At 41.8% G+C, this 20117-nt stretch overlaps 1 protein-coding gene across 1 annotated transcript in view; it reads left to right on the plus strand.

Annotated features, from left to right (window-relative positions):
* Positions 1 to 20117, plus strand: part of LOC122554733 (testicular spindle-associated protein SHCBP1L-like) — a 74895-nt gene that overhangs the window by 48880 nt on the left and 5898 nt on the right. The window contains exons 8-9 of the mRNA XM_043700111.1: positions 11274 to 11524; positions 18189 to 18311. Coding sequence (XP_043556046.1) covers positions 11274 to 11524; positions 18189 to 18311 — 374 coding nt within the window. The remainder of the gene's footprint in view (positions 1 to 11273; positions 11525 to 18188; positions 18312 to 20117) is intronic.

Genomic DNA, 20117 nt, shown 5'->3' on the forward strand with positions numbered 1-20117 from the left:
ACTGCAGATGTCAAAGATCTTTGAACCATGGTGGCAATGACTGCAGCCAAAGTGTTTCACTTTGAAGTGGATAACACTGTGAATAAAATCAATATACAGGGATTTCTTCTTCTACATTTTTGGGGTGTGGACTTGGCTGCCTAAATCAATGTTTATCGCCCATTTCTAGTTGCCCTTGGAAAGGTGGTGGAAATCTGCCTTCTTGAATCGCATCAGTTTTTTGGTGCAGATAGACTCTCAATGCTTTTCGGGAGGGAGTTCCAAGATTTTGATCCAGTGACAATTAAGGAGTGGCAATATATTTGCAAGGCAAAAGTGAGGACTACAGATGCTGGAAACCAGAGTAGAGATCAGAGTGGTGCTGGAAAAGCACAGCAGGTCAGGCAGGAAAATCGATGTTTCGGGCAAAAGCCTTTCATCTCGAATGCAAGCAGGGAGCCTCCAGGGTGGAGAGATAAATGGAGCAGGGTGTGGGGCTGGGGAGAAGGTAGTAAAGAGTACAATAGGTGAATGGGAGTGGGGATGGAGGTGATAGGCCAGAGGAGAGGATGGAGCAGATAGGTAGGGAGGGAGATTGGCAGGTAGGACAGTCATGAGGATGGTGTTGAGCTGGAAGGTTGGAACTGGGGTAAGGTGGAGGGAGGGGAAATGAGGAAACTGGTGAAGTCCACATTGATGCCCTCGAGTTGAAGTGTTCCAAGGTGGAAGATGAGACGTTATTCCTCCAGGTGTCGGGTGGTGAGAGAATGGCGGTGGAGGAGGCCCAGGACCTGCATGACCTCGGCAGAGTGGAAGGGGGAATTGAAATGTTGGGCCACGGGGCGGTGGGGTTGATTGGTGCAGGTGTCCCGGAGCTGTTCCCTGAAGCGCTCTGCGAGAAGGCGTCCAGTCTCCCCAATGTAGAGGAGACTGCATCGGGAGCAATGGATACAATAAATGACATTGGTGGATGTGCAGGTGAAACTTTGATGGATGTGGAAGGCACCATTGGATCCTTGGATGGAGATGAGGGAGGAGGTGTGGGCTCAGATTTTGCAATTCCTGCAGTGGCAGGGCAAGGTGCCAGGACGGGAGGGTGGATTGTTGGGGGACATCGACCAGACCAGGTAGTCACGGAGGGAACAGTCTTTGCGGAAAGGAGTGGGGAGGGAAATATATCTCTGGTGGTGGGGTCCGTTTGGAGGTGGCGGAAATGTCGGCGGATGATGCGGTTAATGTGAAGGTTAGTAGGGTGGAAAGTGAGGACCAGGGGAGTTCTGTCCTTGTTACGGTTGGAGGGGTGGGGTTTGAGGGCTGAGGTGCGGGATGTGGATGAGATGTGTTGGAGGGCATCTTCAACCACGTGGGAAGGGAAATTGTGATCTCTAGAGAAGGACGCCTTCTGGTGTGTTCTGTGATGGAACTGGTCCTCCTGGGAGCAGATATGGCAGAGGTGGAGGAATTAGGAATATGGGATGGCATTTTTGCAGGAGGTAGGGTGGGAAGAGGTGTAATCCAGGTAGCTGTGGGAGTCAGTGTGACACCTCCCCCCACCCCATTTATTTCTCCACCCTGGAGGCTCCCTGCCTCCATTCCTGATGAAGGGCTTTTGCCCAGAACATCAATTTTCCTGCTCCTCGGATGCTGCCTGACCTACTGTGCTTTTCCAGCACCACTTTGATCTCTACTCATATATTTGCAAGTCAGATGAGTGGCTTGGAAGGGAACTTGCTGGATATATCTATTGCCCCTTTCCTTCTAGATGGTGGTATTTGTGGATTTGACAGGTACTGTCTAAGAAGTCTTGGTGAACTTCTACAGTGCATCTTGTACATCTTGAGTGTTGCTGCTCCTGAACATTGATAGTGGAGGGAGTGTATATTAATAGATATAGTACCAGTCAAGTGGTCAGCTTTGTCTTAAATGTTGTCAAACTTCTTGAGTATTGTTGGAGCTGCATTCTAGGCCAGTGAGGAATTCCTAGCCACTGACCAGCTTTTGTAGCCAATTTAGTTTCTGGTCAATGGTAACTGCCAAAGCATTGATAGTGGGGCACTGATGGTAGTGCCGTTGAATGTCCAGAGGCAATGGTTAGATTCTCTCATTAGAGATGGCCTTTGCCTGGCACTTGAGTAGTGCAAATGTTACTTGCTACTTATCAGCCAAACTCTGGTTATTGTGGAGCAAGTGCTGCTGGATGGAACTATTCGTGACCCTTTCCATCACCTATCATTTTATTGATAGTTGAGGGCAGACCAACTTGGCAGTAATTGGCTGGGTTGGATTTGTCCTGCCTTTTCAGTAAAGGACATACCTGCTCAATTTTCTGCACTAAGGAGTACATAACATTTTTGGAGCTGTACTGGAACAACTTGGCTTGGGATCCATTTGGAGAAGATGTCTTCACTACTATTACCAGAATGTTGTCAGTATTCAGTGCCTCAAGACTTTTCTTGATATCACATGGAATGGATTGAATTGGTAGAAGACTGGCATCTGCGAAGCTGGGGATCTCTAGAGGAGTCCATTCTGGATCATAAACTCGGCAATTCTGGCTGAAGGGTATTGCAAATGCTTCAGCCTTCTCTTTTGTGCTAATATGCTGGACTCTTCAATAATTGAAGATGGAGAAGTTTATGGACCTTTCTCTCCTAGTGAATTATTTAATTGTCCAGCACCATTCAAAACAGGATGTGGCAGGTGTGTAGAGCTGACCTGTTGTTGTGGAATCACCTCATCCTGTCACTTGATGCGTGTGCTTATTGGCAGACAAATAATCTTGTTTTGTAACTTCACCATGTATCCCTGATGCTATTCCTGGCATGCTATTCTGCACTCTTCATCAAACCAAGGTTGATCCCCTGGCATGGTGGTGGTAGTAGAGGACTTTGCTGTTTACGGGTTACAGGTTGTGTTGCAGTACAACTCTGATGCACCGTTGGCCCACAGGGCTTCATAGATATCCAGTCATGAAATCTGTTTGAAGTCTATCTCATTTAGCACAGTGATGGTGGCATACAACACAATGGAGGGTATGCTGAATGTGAAGACAGGACAATTGGACTTTATTCCTAATTGAACAAATTAAATTGCCAGGTCCTTGGAACATTACTTGGGTCTCTGGATTGCTAGTCCAGCAAAGATCTAGGAGTAGATGTGCGGGTGTCAATAATGCAAAATGGTAGAATGCTTCAAAGAACTGTATACAGTATCCAGCAGGTCATCTGTGACAAAAGGACAATTTGAAGACATTGCCAAAGTCATTGTGTTATACAGTGGTATTTCAACCTTGGAATGTAGTGAGGTAGGTGTTAAGGCACTGATGCAAAATTACAATGACTTGATTGACTACAGCACAGAACAAGTGAAGAAGCACAATAGTCCAATAAATAAGTATTGCCTGACAATGCTCGCAAAGCTACAATATCATGATGCACTAAACGTTCTGAATTATGTTCTAATTGAACTAGCACCATTGTGCTAATTCTTTCAGAGAAGCTGTTTGGCAACAATTGAAGCGATGCCATTTGCAAAGGCTAAGATAAAAAAACTGGAAATTCTGTATCTGGGTGAACATCTTGATTGGAGTGATGAAGTTAAGGTTCTGGCTACTCTAGACAGTAATGTTGACACTGCTGCAATCCTTCTGTATGACCAGCTAACAGATTTCCAGAAGAGGAATCAAGAGAATGGCATCCATTGATGAGACTGCAGTTATCAAGGCAAAAGTCAAGGCAGGTTCTATTCAGACTTTCAGTGAGCTGGTGAACTGTGCTGTAAAAGTTGACCAGTTTCGAGAAATATTCATTTTTCTTAACATCTGTGCAACATTTCAGACATTAAGTTCTGACTGGTAGTGTCGATTTAGTCTAATTAACTCAATTAAATCTAACTCAGAAATTCATTAGAAACAGATCACATGGACAACTTAAGTTGCACATTTCATCTGAACAAAATATCAATCTGGATCCTTATAAAATCGTTAAGACACCAAATAAAAATAGGTGTGAAAACTTGCCATGAAGGAGTGAAGTAATTATCAGCTTCACCTTTTGGTAGTGTATTATACTTAGTGTATGTAGCACCACTGCTAAACAGGTCACTGGACTTCAGAGCTGAGGAAACAATTTTGTGTACTTTAGCAGGTAGAATATACGTAACTGTGAAATAATACAAATATACACTTTTAATTGTTAACAATCACATTGTGTAAAAACTTACCGTATGACATATATCACTCAGACGTATTCCACACACCAGCATAAAAAATAGATGGAACATTGGATGGAAGGCTCAAAACGAGGTGCTTTGGGACTCCTCTCAATCTGCTGCAGATTCTCATCCTCAGAAGATTTCTGTTGATCACCCATTTTGACTACATCTGTGACAATCTCACCATCATTATTTTCAGTTGAGTAGGGCAGAACATACTACAACGGAGCAACTCTTTCTAGGTTATACAGCAGTGTTCTGCTGGAGCAGTCCAAGCAGCAATACCTTATCTTCAAGAGTACAATGGTCTGAACCAATATGACCCTGTGGAAATGTTGGCATCATGTATCTTTATTCTGTGTCACTTTGAGTGTATCATAAAGATGCCATCAGTCGTGTTTGGCAGAGTTAGTCCTTGCATTTTTGCAGCCATCTTTGGAAAGAGGTCTGCAGTCTGCATGCAGCAATAACTGGCAGCAGTGGTCAGAGACAAGTTGAACATTAATAGAGTGAAAGTCTTTTCTGATGATAAATTGGGAAGGTTGGTGAATTAAGCATGGATCCACTGATTCAGTTATACCACACACCTGGAATCAAATTGCACCTCATTGGCAAGCCACACATTTTCCAAGAACAAAACTGCAAATCATGTTTACAAGAAATCTTGACCATTCCATTGTTTATACTTCCTGATGAAGGGCTTTTGCCCAAAACTTCAATTTTCCTGCTCCTCAGATGCTGCCTGACCTGCTGTGCTTTTCCAGCACCACTCTAGCCTACCCTCTGTATCATGTCAGCGAAGCACTTGCAAGCAGTATGGTGCAGTCAATAGTGCCCTGCACCTGGAAAAAGCCCGCAATGATGGATGGGATGTGTCTGGAATGCCTGCCTCTCCTTATCACCAGGGAAGAATATGAACAAGTGTGATCTAGAGAAAATGGCTTGAGAATTCATTTTTGAATTAAGGATTAGGAGATGCTGGTGACATAAAATTCAAGGCAGCTGTAACCTTGATGGGCATCAAGATCGAATGCTTAACTAGTACTTCTGAGCGAAGTCCCGTTCCAGCAGCTAACAGTTCATTGAGGATGGTCTGGAATGTCTTTTAGTCATTTATGAGAGTGGTAGAAAATGACAGCAAGGTCTGTGGATGTGGAGACTGATCATTTTTCTCTGCTTCCTTGTTAGATGTTAACCTGCTGCTTCTCTCTTTGGAGACTATACAGCAGCTGTTGGAGGTTGCTGTTCTCACTGGTCTTGCTAAAGAAGTAGTAATTGCTGACTTGCTCTAGTGTATTCACCTGTAAACTAAGGCCAAAATGAGCCAGTGATTGTGGGAAATGCCTCGGAGAAAATGCATGGTGTGCCACAGATGCTAGGGATATAAGTCAATACCATGCCTTGATTAGGTGCTCTGAGGTATAACTTTATCCAGATGTATTTTACAGACCCAAAAGTCTCATGCTTCATTAACGGAGTGAAGTCTAGCTGTAAGCTGCTGTGATAGCCAACCCTTCCAAAGAAACCACACTTGAGCATTTCAGACCTTGATCTTGCACACTTAGTTAAATGTGTGAATATGGCAGCTCCAAAATGATGTTTTCCAGTTTTAGCTCTGAATTGCGATTCAGAAATGCAGAGATCTTTGACACTTTTATGTTAGCAGGTGTCTAAATTTAATTAGCTAAATTTAATGGAGGCATTTAGTGCAAAAAATGTAATGGTTAGGCTTAGAGTCACACTCACAGAGATGTACAGCATGGAAATAGACCCTACAGTCCAACTCTTTCATGCCGACCAGATATCCTAAACTAATTTAGCCCCATTTGCAGCATTTAGCCCATATCCCTCTAAACCCTTCCTATTCATATACCCATCCAGATGCCTTTTAAATATTGTGATTGTACCAGCCTCCATCACTTCCTCTGTCAGCTTATTCCATACACACACCCCCTCTCTATATGAAGAAGTTGACCCTTAGGGCCCTTTTGAATCTTTCCCCACTCACCCTAAACCTATGCCGTCTAGTTCTGGATTCCCCTCACCCCTGGGAAAAGACTTTGTTTATTTACTCTATCCATGCCCCTCATGATTTTATAAACTTCTATAAGGTCACCCCTCAGCCTCCGACACTGCGGGGAAAACAGCCCCAGCGTATTGAGTCTCTCCCTATAGCTCAAACCCTCCAACCCTGGCAACATGCTTATAAATCTTTTCTGAACCCTTTTAAGTTTCACAACATCCTTCCGATAGGAGGGAGACCAGAATTGCACACATTATTCCAAAAGTGGCCTAACCAACGTCTTAAGATTACTTAAGACCATAATTTGCAATGTCCATCCTTCGAATCTGAATGAAATGACTTGCAATGAAGTGCAATTTAATCCCACATGTGTGGCATTACTGAATCAATGTATGTATTAATAATAAAATTGCCCCTAGTGGGGTCTCAAATGCAAACACTTTTATTCTGCCCCAGAAGAAAAAGTAACTTACACTCCTTATGGTTGAGTTAATTAATTTATTTTGTTCTAATGACTACATACATTTAGTCAAAAGTCACACAACATCAGGCTACAGACCAACAGGTTTACTTGGAAGTACTAGCTTTTGGACCCCTTCTCCTTCATCAGGTAGCTATGGAGCAGAACCAAAAGACACAGAATTTATAGCAAAAGATGATAGCATCATGCAACTGAAACAATATATTGAACAAATGTAGATTGCTGTTAAGTACTTCATCTTTTAGAATGGGTTCCAGTTTTTGGTTCGTTAATATATAAATCCTAGACCTTTTAAGTCACATTCTTGAGATAACTTAAGATTTTATAAAAAAAAGGTGACATCTCAGCTCAGACAATGCATTAAAAGTGTGAGGTTAGAGTCTGTCTGATTCTCAATTTTGAGTCAGACTTGTTCTGTTTCCAAAGTAGGAATTTATAAAATGTAACGTGGATCGACTGCCTGGAGTTTGCATGCTTTTTGACCAAAATGGAATGTATCTGCAAATACAATGCTGCAAATGCAAGTGTGTGTGTGTTGCAAGTGTGTGTGTGTGTGTGTGAGAGAGAGAGAGAGAGAGAGAGGCGGGGACGGGCACATGAGAGAGTGTGTGCTTATGTGTGTGTGTGCGCTTGGTAGAGTGTGTGCATGAGTGTGACGGAGTGTAAGCCTGTGGAGGCTGTGTGCATGGGTGTGAGTGTGGGGGCTGTATATGTGTGTGTACGAGAGAGAGTTTGTGTATGAAAGAATGTCTTTATGAGTGTGAGTATGTAAGAGTGTGTGTTTATGTGTGTGTACGAGAGAGAGTGTAGGGTCATCTGTCGTGTGACATGAACCCAAGGTCCCGGTTGAGGCCATCCTCATGGGTACCGCACTTGGCTATCAGCCTCTGCTCAGCCGTTCTGCATTATTGCATATCCCGAAGTCCGCCTTGGAGGATGGTCACCCAAAGATCCGAGGACGAATGTCCCTGACCGCTGATGTGTTCACCGACTGGAGGGGAACATCCCTGGCTGGTAATTGTTACATGATGTCTATTCATTCTTTGTAGCATCTGCTTGGTCTCACCCTCTCACATTCTTACCTACAACATATGAGGTAACATTGACTGAGTCACGAGTACCTGCTGCGCTCATAGACATGCTGTCTCTCATACACACACATATACACACCCCAGACACTCTCACCCTCTCACAAGTAAATTCTGTGTCTTATGATCCGGCTCCACAGCTACCTGAAGAAGGAGCAGGGCTCCAAAAGCTAGTACTTCCAAATAAATCTGTTGGCCTGTAACCTGGTGTTGTATGATTTTTAACTTTGCCCACCCCAGTCCAACACTGGCACCTCCACATCATGCGTGCATTTAAATAAAGAACCATATATTTACTCTTTTCACCATTTTTGACCCTATTTGCTGCTGTTTTATGCTTTTACATTGAATGCCTTTCTTTCCTACTCTGGGTGTCACAATTAAAGTAATTCTGCAGTACTGCAGTATCATTTTGCTTTGCAAGCCTGTAGGTCCCTCTCCTGAATCTGCCTTCCCCAATAAAAATCATTTAAAGTCTAGTTATTCATCAGGACACTAATCTCAACAGATAACTTGATTATTGAGCTATTGTCCAGTAAACAAAGGTACCTGATTGCTCTGATGGACACTTGATGCCACATGAGTAGTATTAATGACTCACTTGCTCTTTGGGAAATCCAGCCATTGCCTTGGACTTCTCTCTGTGCCTGACTGGCTGTTTGGCTGTGACTTTAATATACTGGCCAGTCTAATGTACTTTGTGTCTGAGACCTCTATTGTGCAGCAATAGGTTGCTGACTGAAAGATGCATGTATATTTCCAGATCATCTCTGGAATAATCCACAGATAAAAAGCTTGAGTGCCACATTACCTTAAACGCTACAGTGATTTGGTGCCGATCACTGATCATTAGCATCAACCCTTTCCCCAGCATACTACACAGCTCCACTACCACCTCACTGGAAAGACAAAGTCATGTAGACATTGGGTTCATGTATTTTGGTGAAGATGACCCTTTTACAGGTTACCCCTTGGATGTCCTTAGGACATCCAAGGGGTAACCTTCTGGAAACATCAGGCTGCTCTCTTACTTCCATGTGCCCTCCCATTCATGTCCATTGCTTCCTCAGGACACTGGAACACCTGTGGCTGCTTCACAACCTTCCTTATAGCTGCAATCCAATTTCTAGCTAATATCCTCCTCAGTCAAATGTCTGAAAACGTTGGCTGCCATAGCCAGATGAAGCCTACACTCTGATGAGCCTCTCATGAATCTTGTTATGCCTGCAGTGAACTGAGAGATACCTGGCCCCACCCCTTTTATTACCTTAAAACTTGATAGCATCAACTTTTGAAAGCATGACTTCACAAAACAGCTACTATTTCCCTCCACAGCTCTATTGCTACTAAGTTCTTGCTCATTTGAGTACATGAGAGTTTGAACTTCTGTGCATCTGTGGGGCTTCAATAAAATCAGACAAAGAGTAGAAAAATACCTGAAAATTGGCACTTTGTTGACAGTAATTACCTGACCACCACCAATCTGTCAATCTTTCCCACTGCCCATCTGATAAAATTACTTGATGACAGGAAGATGTTAAGGAGTCTATCTAAAGCAGCCACATGCCATTATTCTTTTTAACCCATGCTATTCTTACCATGATGCTGTCTTGTTTTGTCCCTTCTTATGGTCAGTAAAATTCTTCACTTTTACATTATTCATGAATTTCCATGTTTTCCCTGAAAGGCAATCCATGTGCTTATGCTCTAAGTTGCAAATATCAAAAGCACGGTGGCTCAGTGGTTAGCACTGCTGCCTCACAGTGGCAGGGACCCAGGTTCAATTCCAGCCTCGTGTGACTGTCTCTGTGGAGTTTGCACGTTCTCCCTATGTCTGCTTGGGTTTCCTCTGGGTGCTCAGGTTTCCTCCCACTGTCCAAAGATGTGTAGGCTAGGTGAATTGCCCATAGTGTTAGTTGCATTAGTCAGAGGGAAATGGGTCTGGGTGGGTTACTTTTCGGAGGGCTGGTGTGGACTTGTTGGGCTAAAGGGCCTGTTTCTACACTAGGGGAATCTAATCAAAAGATCATGCAAATACGGCCAGCTTGTTCTCAGTGATTGGTTGATTGGGCATTTGTTGGAGAACCGCATTATAAAGCAGAATGCAGAGCTCTTGTAACACAGTGGTAGCCTTTAATCCCAGAGGCTTAGGTTCAAGTCTCAACTGCTCTAGAGTTGTGTAATAATTTATAGGCTGATTGTAAATGCTGCATTCTACTTTTTATATCTTATAATGAGAGAACCCCATCACTCTCTGATCAGAGTTGTTGAGAGGGGAAGGCAGAAAGCTCTGGTAGCTGTAAAAGATAATGACACTTCTCTCCAGACTCTGAAGACAGGAAGACTTGTATGTACACAGGGTTCCTGATTTATATACATCCAATTTACAAATGCTAATGCTTACAAATGCAATCCTATACCTGATTTTAATGTTAAAGATCTGACATACTTGTAAGTTCCTTTATTTACAATTGGCTGTTTTCCATTGTCCTGCATTGTACTGCAACTTGACATGCCAACAGACTCCAGAATGGAACCTGTTTGCAAGCTAGGGACTACCAGCATATGTTTATTCTATGACCGCAGGTTGTCCCAAAACATTTCACAATCAATTAAGAACATGTGAATTGTAGACACTGACATAATACAAGAAATGTGACATCCATTTGTGTACAAAATCAGCAATATGATTATTGCAATTAATTAGTGTTTATTGGGAAACAGATATTAGCTGGAACATACATTTCTGTAAAATAATGCTTCAGCATTTTTAATGTCCATTTAAAAGGGCATGTAGATCGTTTTAATGTCTCATGTGAAAGGTAACACCTCCACCAGTTCAGCGCTGCTTCATAGCTGAACTGGAGTGCCAGCCGAGATTTTGCACTTAACTCCCTGAAGTGGGATTTGAACTCATCAATTCTATCTCAGAGATACGTGTACACCTACCTACAGCCTAAAAAACAAAGGTTTTCAGTTATCGCTAGAAGATCCTGAAGCCATCCTGCCCCTGGTGCAGGTCAAATGGTGATTAAAGAAAGAAGACAGATCACACAGAGACCTCTGCACTATTCACTGCGGATTGAGAAGACAGAAACTAGACCAAACGTTGCTGCTGTCAAATATTTCTGTTATACATTCTTACTACTATTGCAATCATGCAGACATAAATATGATATTAAAATCCCAAATGTAACAAAGTAATTAGGTCAGTGGCAGGAGGTTATAGGATGTCTTGAGTGTTCCTAATTTTTAATTATTTAATTTTCCTGTCTCCAAAATGCGTATAGTTGTGTGATTTAGAGAATTTCAAACAATTTCTTAAACTTGTTAAAAATTGTTAGTTGGAAAACTGTGTTCATAGTGATGTCAAAATTTAGAGATCTTCATAAAAAACAATGTGATTGCTGTTCTAGTCAAAATTGATGTAAATAATTGCAATAATTAAACTTATAAATTCATGATAAAAATTTGTTTTCTGAATTAACAGGGGCTGGAAGTCGTGAAGAAATCGTAATCTTTTCAGATCCCACACAAGACAATTTTGTGGCTTCGAAATCCCAAAATATTAGCTTAGTTCACCTGACTTTAGTACAGCGTGGAACTACTGATGGCATTGTGGTTGTAGAATCTGGACACATGACTCTTGAAGATTGTCTGTTAAGATGTGAAGGCACTGGCATTTGTGTTCTCACAGGAGCAGCCTTAACAATGAAAAACTGTGAACTGACAGGAGCTCAAGTTAGTATAACATAAGTGCAAATTAGAAATCAATCTGTGCATAAATACTGCATCTCTCTTCAAAACTATTAACTTGACTTATGCTTTCACTTTAACATGATTTGGAAAATGTCACTGAATGGTACTGTCAACTCCTGTTAAGTACAATAACTGTTAGAATTTCTTTCACCAATTCATTCAATGAACATGACACTGGAAGCCAAAACACGAGTCATCTAACTCTCTGTCCAGAATGGGTTGGATTGAGCAAGCACCAACAGGTACCAAATAAAACTTTGAAACTGATGTCCACATTTTAAGGGGGAATTCAGCTGTCCTCAGTAGAGTAGATAATAATCATTGAAATTTTGAATTTTCATGAGCAGTGTTCATTTGCTTAAAAGGCCAGACTTGAACTCAGGGTCATCACATACTCTTTTAATTGCACGTCAAAGGAAACAGGTGCCATGGGAGTAGTTTATATATTTGGAGAGTCAATGGCCTAGTGGTATTTTTGCTAGACTGTTAATCTAGAGATCTAGGTAATGTCTTGGGGACCTTGGTTTGAATCCTGCCACCGCAGTTGGTGAGTTGTTTGAACTCAGTAAAATCTGGAAGTAAAAGTCTAATAATGACCATGAATTCGTTGTCAATTGCTAGAAAAACCTATCTGGTTCACTAATGTCCTTTGGGGAAGGAATCTGCCATCCTTGGCTGGTCTGGCCTACATGTGACTCCAGACACAGCAGTGTGGTTGACTCTTAACTGCTCTCTGGGGAATTAGGGATGGGCAATAAATGCTGGCTTGGCCAGCAAAGCCCTCGTCCCATGAATGAATAAAAGAAATTCCTATGTACAAATAGGAGTAAGGTTCCATTATAACACAGGCATGAAGAACATCACATAAGGAATATTGCTCTCCTGTGAATGGCAACAAGACCTCTCAGGATACTGTAGGAATCTGAGGGTATTCATAACATATGGAGAGGTATCGATTTCAAAATTGGGTTGAATCCATATTTATCCCAGACTGAAACATAACAGCAAAAGAGAATAGTTACAAATATGACAAGTATGGTTGTTTAATGAAATACTATTGTAAGGTAGAGAACACTAGAAATAAACAATAGGGTAAAACAGAAAAATAAAATGGTGACGTTTTACCAGAATTTGTTTTTTAATGCTTTCTTGTATAATGTCAAGGATTAAAGTATTACTAAATTCCCTTTCAAGTCAATGATTAGTGACTCCTTGTCAGCACAACTCACCCTCCTTTTTGGAGAGAACTTTTCCACTCGTCTGCTCAAATATACAAGTGGGAACATCTGTTAGTAACCCTTGCACCGGACAAAACATCTTTTCTGTAATGGCTTTGATAGTGGAAATATTTTTGTTGTATTTTGTATTGACAGTTTGTGTGTGCAATTATATCACTTTGTCCAATGATGGATAGCATCCTAATGACATAGGTGGTGATGGACTCTCAGGGGAATGTAGCATTATTAGCCAAGTTTCTGGTATCGAGAATGGCTGTAATGTTACAAGGGGTACATCAGGTTCCAAGCGGTTGATTGTGATAGTGGACTCTTTAATCAGAGGCACAGACGTTTCTGTGGTCAACAGTATGAAATCAAAATGGTGTGTGGCCTCCCTGGTGTCAGGATCAAGGATGCCTCGGACAGAGTGCAGAATAATCTCAAAGGGGTGTGGGTCCAGCATGAGTTCATTGCACACTTTGGAACTTACAATATCGAAAGGAAAAAGGATGAGATTCTGAAGGGACAATATAGGAAGTTAGGTAGGAATTTAAGGAAGTCCCTGAGGGTAGTAATATCTGGATTACTCACAGTGCTATGAGCTAGTAAGGGTAGGGTTAGGAGGATAGAGCAGATGAATGAAGAACTGGTGCAGGGGAGAAGGGTTCATATTTTTGGATCACTGGAATCTCGTCTGGAGTAGAAGTGACCTGTGTAAGAAGGACGGATTGCACCTGAATTGGAAGGGGACTAATATTCTGGCACGGAGATTTGCTGGAGCTCGGGAGGATTTAAATTAGTAAGGTGTGTGTGTGGGGGTGGGGGGGGGGGGGGGGGTTAGGGGAAGGAGGACCCAGGGCGATAGTGAGAAAAGACATCAGTCTGAGACTGATACGGGTGAGAAAGGGAGCGAGTCAAACAGTCAGGGCAGGCAGGGACAGAGAACAAGGAAAATCAAACAGCATTTATTTCAATGCAAGAGGCCTAACAGGGAAGGCAGATGAACTCAGGGCGTGATAGGATCAAGGAACTGGGATATCCAAAGCAGTTACAGAGACATGGGTCAGGGATGGACAGGACTTACAGCTTTATGTTCTAGGATACAAATGCTATAGGAAGGATAGAAAGGGGGGCAAGAGAGGAGGGGGAGTGGTGTTTTTGCTAAGGGATAACATTATGACTGTACTTAGGGAGGATATTCCTGGGAATACATTCTGGGAAGTTATTTGGGTGAAACTGAGAAATAAGAAAGGGATGATTACCTTATTGGGATTGTACTATGGACGCCCCCAGTAGTCAGCGGGAAATTGAAAATCAAATTTATAAAGAGATCGCAGTTTTCTGTAGGAGTAATAGAGTGATAGTGGAAGGGGGTTTTAACTTTCCAAACATGGACTGGTACTGCCACAGTGTTAAGGGTTCAGATGGAGAAGAATTTGTTAAGTGTGTATAAGAACTTTTTCTGATTCAGTAGTGGATGTACCTACTAGAGAAGGTGCAAAACTTGACCGACGTTTGGGAAATAGGGCAGGACAAGTGACTGTCAGTGGGACAGCACTTTGGGGCCAGCGACCATAATTCAATTAGTTTTAAAATAATGATGGAAAAGGATAGACTGGATCTAAAAGTTAAAGTTCTAAATTGGAAGAAGGCCAATTTTGACGGTAGGAGGCAAGAACTTTCAAAAGTTGATTGAGTGCAAATGTTCACAGGTAAAAGGACAGCTGGAAAATGGGAAACCTTCAAAAATGAGCTAGCAAGAGTCCAGAGACAATATGTTCCTGTTACAGTGAAAGGCAAAACTAGTAGATGTAGGGAATGCTGGATGACTAGAGAAATTGAGGTTTTCGTCAAGAAAATGGAAGCACATGTCAGGTATAGACAGCAGAAATCTAGTGAATCCTTAATAGAATATAAAGGCAGTAAGAGTATACTTAAGAGGGAAATCAGGAGGGCAAAAAGGGGACATGAGATAGCTTTGGCAAATAAGGTTAAGGAGAATACAAAGGGATTTTACAATTACATTAAGGACAAAAGGGTAACTAGGGAGAGAACAGGACCCCTCAAAGATCAGCAAGGCAGACTATGTATGGAACTGCAGGGGATGGAGGAGATACTAAATGAGTATTTTTCATCAGTATTTACTGTGGAAAAGAATATGGAAGATACAGAATCGATGGTGACATCTTGAAACATGTCCATATTATAGAGGTGGTGCTGCTGGATGCCTTGAAAGCCATGAAGGTGGATAAAACCCCAGGAACTAATCACATGTATCCTAGAACTCTCTGGGAAGCTAGGGAAGTGATTGCTGGTCACCTTGCTGAGATATTTGGATTATTGATAGTCACAGGTGAGGCGCTGGAAGACTGGAGGTTGGCTAACGTGTTTAAGAAAGGTGGTAAAGACAAGCCAGGGAAGTATAGACCGGTGAGCCTGATATCGGTGGTGGGCAAGTTGGTGAGAATCCTGAGGGACAGGATGTACATGTGTTTAGAAAGGCAGGGCCTGATGAGGGATAGTCAACATGGCTTTGAGGATGGTAAATCATGTCTCACTAACTTGATTGAGTTTTTGAAGTAACAAAGAGGTTTGATGAGGGCAGAGTGGTGGACATGATGTTTAAGAACTTCAGTAAGGCGTTCGACAAGGTTCATCATTGTAGACTGACTAGCAAGGTTAGATCTCATGGAATACAGGGAGAACTAGCCATTTAAATACAGGACTCGCTCGAAGGTAGAAGACAGAGGGTGGTGGAGGGTTGCTTTTCAGACTGGAAGCCTGTGACCAGTGGTGTGCCACAAGGGTCGATGCTGGGTTCACTACTTTTCATCATTTATATAAATGAATTGGATGTGAACATAGGAGGTATAAGTTTGCAGATTACACCAAAATTGGAGGCGTGATGGACAGTGAAGAAGGTTAAGTCCGAGTACAATGGGATCTTGATCAGGTGAGTCAATAGGCCGAGGAGCGGCAGATGGAGTTTAATTTAGATAAATGCGAAGTGCTGCATTTCCGAAAGGCAAATCAGGACAGGACTTATGCACTTAATGGTAAGATTCTTGGGAGTGTTGCTAAACTATGAGACCTTGGAGTGCAGGTTCATAGTTCTTTGAAAGCCAGTCTCAGATAGATAGGTTAGTGAAGAAAGCATTTAGTATGCATTCCTTTATTGGTCAGAGCATTGACTATAGGAGTTGGAAGGTCATATTGCAGCTGTACAGGACATTGGTTCAACCACTTTTGGAATAGTGTGTGCAATTCTGGTCTCCCTCCTATAGGAATGATGTTGCCAGGGTTTGAGGGTTGAGCTTTAGGGAGAGGCTGAATAGCCTGGGGCTGCTTCCCATAGAGCGTCAGATGCTGAGGGGTGACCTTACAGAGATTTATAAAACCATGAGGGGCATGGGTAAATAGACAATGTCTTTTCCCAAGGGTCAGGGAGTCCAGAACTAGAGGGCATAGGTTTAGAGTGAGAGGGAATAAATTTAAAAGGGATCTCAGGGGCAACTTTTTCACACAAAGGATAGTGCGTGTATGGAGTGAGCTGCCAGAGGAAGTGGTGGAGGCTGGTGCAATTACAACATTTAAAAGGCATCTGGATGGGTATTTGAATAGGAAGGTTTTGGAGGGATATGTGCCAAGTGCTGGCAAATGAGACTAGATTAGGCTAGGAAATCTGGTCAGCATTGACGAGTTGGACCAAAGGGTCTGTTTCAATGCTGTATCTCTGTATGATGACCCACTGTATCAAAAGAAAATATCATAAAGCATCTGACATTCATCTTCTAGATATTAGACTGCAGTGCACAGGCAGGTTGGTGACTGCAAATTCTAACTTGACTGCTATTTCCTATTATTCTTTGCTAAAGAGCCCACAAAGAGGCATTGAGGTTAGGGAGTGTGATATTTCCACAATTATTCCTGACATATTAACCTTATGAGAGTAATGTTATTGTTGTTCATCAATTACTTTGAGAACCAAGTGAATCAAAACACTAAATGCTGGGATCAACAGCCAATCCTTTTAGAGACATCATTCCCAGAGAAACAAATTTTTCCCAGAATATTTGTGGATGTACCGTAATGAATCTTATCAGTTCAACGTTGGACTAGACTACAAGAAATGCTTAGTAGCTTTAAGCTCAACTACCTAATTGGAGGTCAGGCTCTTTTGCAGAACTTTGATCTCCAGCATCTGCAGACCTCACTTTCTCCTCGAAGATTTCAACCTACTGCGAATCCTCTTACAAGGATGCCTTCCTTGAAGAAGCTCTCTGCCTCTCTCTACAAAGATTTCAGTGAGTCCCTCTCTCACTGCACACCCCAGGTCATCTCCTCTGCACAGAAGCTCTTCAGCCACATTCTGAAGCAGACTCGTTACCTGCAGTCTTCTTCTTGACCTCTCCGCCTCCATCCTACTCCGACCTATCACCCTCACCTTGACCTCTTTCCACCTATCACATTTCCAACGCCCCTCCTCCAAGTCCCTCCTCCCTACCTTTTATCTTCTCCTGCTGAACACTCTCTGCTCATTCCTGAAGAAGGGCCTGTGCCCGAAACGTCGAATCTCCTGTTCCCTGGATGCTGCCTGACCTGCTGTGCTGTTCCAGCAATAAAATTTCAACTTTGATCTCCAGCATCTGCAGACCTCACTTTCTCCTATAAAGGGATAGGCTTTATTTTACAGAACAAAAGGAGATTAACCTTCTATATAAAATAAAGAAACCCTTGAACAGTTTTCCTTTCTTTTTCTGCATTGAATGCCCATGTTCTTTAGTCATGGTGACCAAAGGTGAAAGCAGTACAGCCCAATATTAATTTTGTTTATTCAAAACAATTGAATTATTAAAAGGTAAACTGCACAGCTAAATTGATGTTATGATTTTTGTATATTAACTTAATTTGAATTAACTAGAAATATGACAAGGGGACTGCATCCTAAGTGTTGAACAGCCAGTGCATAACTTCACGAAGCTAGTTTTCAGTTTTCTGCCTGTCAATCCTAGCATTTTAATGGAATTTGACTTTTTCACCATTTTCCACATTTAAAGATTATAAATGATGAGGTAGATTTTTGTATTCCTAACTGGGTTATGAAAATAGTGTTTCAAGTAGGAGAGTTTATTATTCAGCCTCCTGATACATCAAGGTAACTTTAAACTAAAAAGTGAATGCAAAGTCTACCCAGTAATGCAGTTGTTAATCCTAGGTAGCATTCTAACCTCCTTATGTTAGTTCACTTTATTGTAAGTCACCACTTTTCATTTAATACTTCCATGCTGCACAATAATGGTTGAAACTTGGTTGCAATAACAAGTTAACCTAATGAGATTTCACCTGAGATGGTAATTTAATCAAAGATATGCTGCACTATAATTTCATATAATGTTACACGGTCAAACTTGGAGTCTCAATTTTAACAGGGACCAGGAGTTGAGCTATACCCAGGAAGTGTTGCTTGTTTGGAAGGAAATGATATTCACAAATGCAGCAATATTAAAAGTTCTGATGTCCTCAAGAGTATGTTGGGAGGTATCAAACTGAAGGTAAGTGTAAAGTATTGATCAATTCACTTGCATGAAAATATTTTAAGAGAAATTTGAGAGCTGATTAAGTTGGAAAAGAAAGGAAAGCTTATGGGATATTTGCCTTTGTGAGCTGAGATATAGTGTGTGCCGTTCTGGAATTTACGTTATAAGAGGAATGTGATTGCACTGGACAGGATACAGAGGAGATTTACTACAATGTTGCCTAGCTGGAGATACACTTATGAAGAGAGGTTGGATCAACTCGGGTTGTTTCCCTTCAACCAGTGGGGACTGAGGGGCACATAGAGTCATAGTCATAGAGATGTACAGCACGGAAACAGACCCTTCGGTCCAACCCATCCATGCTGACCAGATATCCCAGCCCAATCTAGTCCACCTGCCAGCACCCAGCCCATTTCCCTCTAAACCTTTCCTATTCATATACCCATCCAAATGCCTTTTAAATGTTGCAATTGTACCAGCCTCCACCACATCCTCTGGCAGCTCATTTCATACACGTACCACCCTCTGTGTGAAAAAGTTGCCCCATAGGTCTCAGGTGTTTTTGGGCACATGATTGAAATGCATAAAATTATGACAGACACAGATGAGGAGGACAGAAAGGACCATATAACATTTTTGTAGGGATCAATGAACTAAGGGTATAGATTTAAAGTGAGGTGCGCGAGTCTCATATGGGATGTATTAAAAAGCATTTTTACCCAGAGACTAGTGGGAATCTGAAACTAACTGCTTGAAAGAGTGGTAGAGACAAAAACCCTAATAACTTTCAAGTAGAAGCACATGGTGAGGTTGTTGCAGGAGAGAGAGAAAACCTGCACCGTTACTGCCTTTGCTGTTTGAATTCATGTATTGAATGAGCGGCCAGAGGAAATGGTGGAGGCCGGTACAATTGCAACATTTAAGAGACATTTGAATGGGTATATGAATAGGAAGGGTTTGGAGGGATACAGGCCAGGTGCTGGCAGGTGGGACTAGTTTGGGTTGGGATATCTAGTCGGCATGGACGGGTTGGACCGAAGGGTCTGTTTCCACGCTGTACATCTCTATGACTGTAGTATTTAGATGTGCATTTGTGATACCAAAACATACAAGCCTTTGGGCCAAATGCTGGAAAATGGGGTTAGAATAGTTAGGTGCTTGTTTTTTTCAACAGCATAGATTTAATGGGACAAAGGGCCTTTTGCAGTGTTGTAAATCTCTGTGATCTTGTAAGCTGTTTAGTAATGGAAACTTTGAAGTGTTTTCTGTGTAATGCATTCAAATGAGCTTGAGAAAGGTATTTTAAAGCTATTACTTTTACCAGTTATCGTAAAAATCCTGTAAATTGAGATAACTGCAGGTGGAGAAAGGCTGTTCTTTCTATTAAATAGTTCACTAAATGATGACCTATATAAACATGTGGTTTTGAATATAATATAGTTTAAATTGATTGTAGAATTTACTTGGTTGATACATAAACATGATGCAGTTATCGATTTTTCATCCCAAATATACTCCTCTTATCTGCATTCTTCTCCTGCAGATGCTCGCTAATGTTGATTCTTAAAAATCACACAACACCAGGTTATAGTCCAACAGGTTTAATTGGAAGCACACTAGCTTTCGGAACACCGCTCCTTCATCAGGTGATAGTGGAGGACACAATTCTAAGGCACAGAATATATAGCAAAAACTTACAGTGTGATGTAACTGAAATTATACATTGAAAAATACCTTGATCGTCTGTTACATTTTTCATCTGTCCGAATACCATGATAGTTTCACTTCTTTCATGTGTAAATCACAAAATCTTTTTTTTTA

Source organism: Chiloscyllium plagiosum, chromosome 11, assembly GCF_004010195.1.
Source record: "Chiloscyllium plagiosum isolate BGI_BamShark_2017 chromosome 11, ASM401019v2, whole genome shotgun sequence".
Lineage (NCBI taxonomy): Eukaryota > Metazoa > Chordata > Chondrichthyes > Orectolobiformes > Hemiscylliidae > Chiloscyllium > Chiloscyllium plagiosum.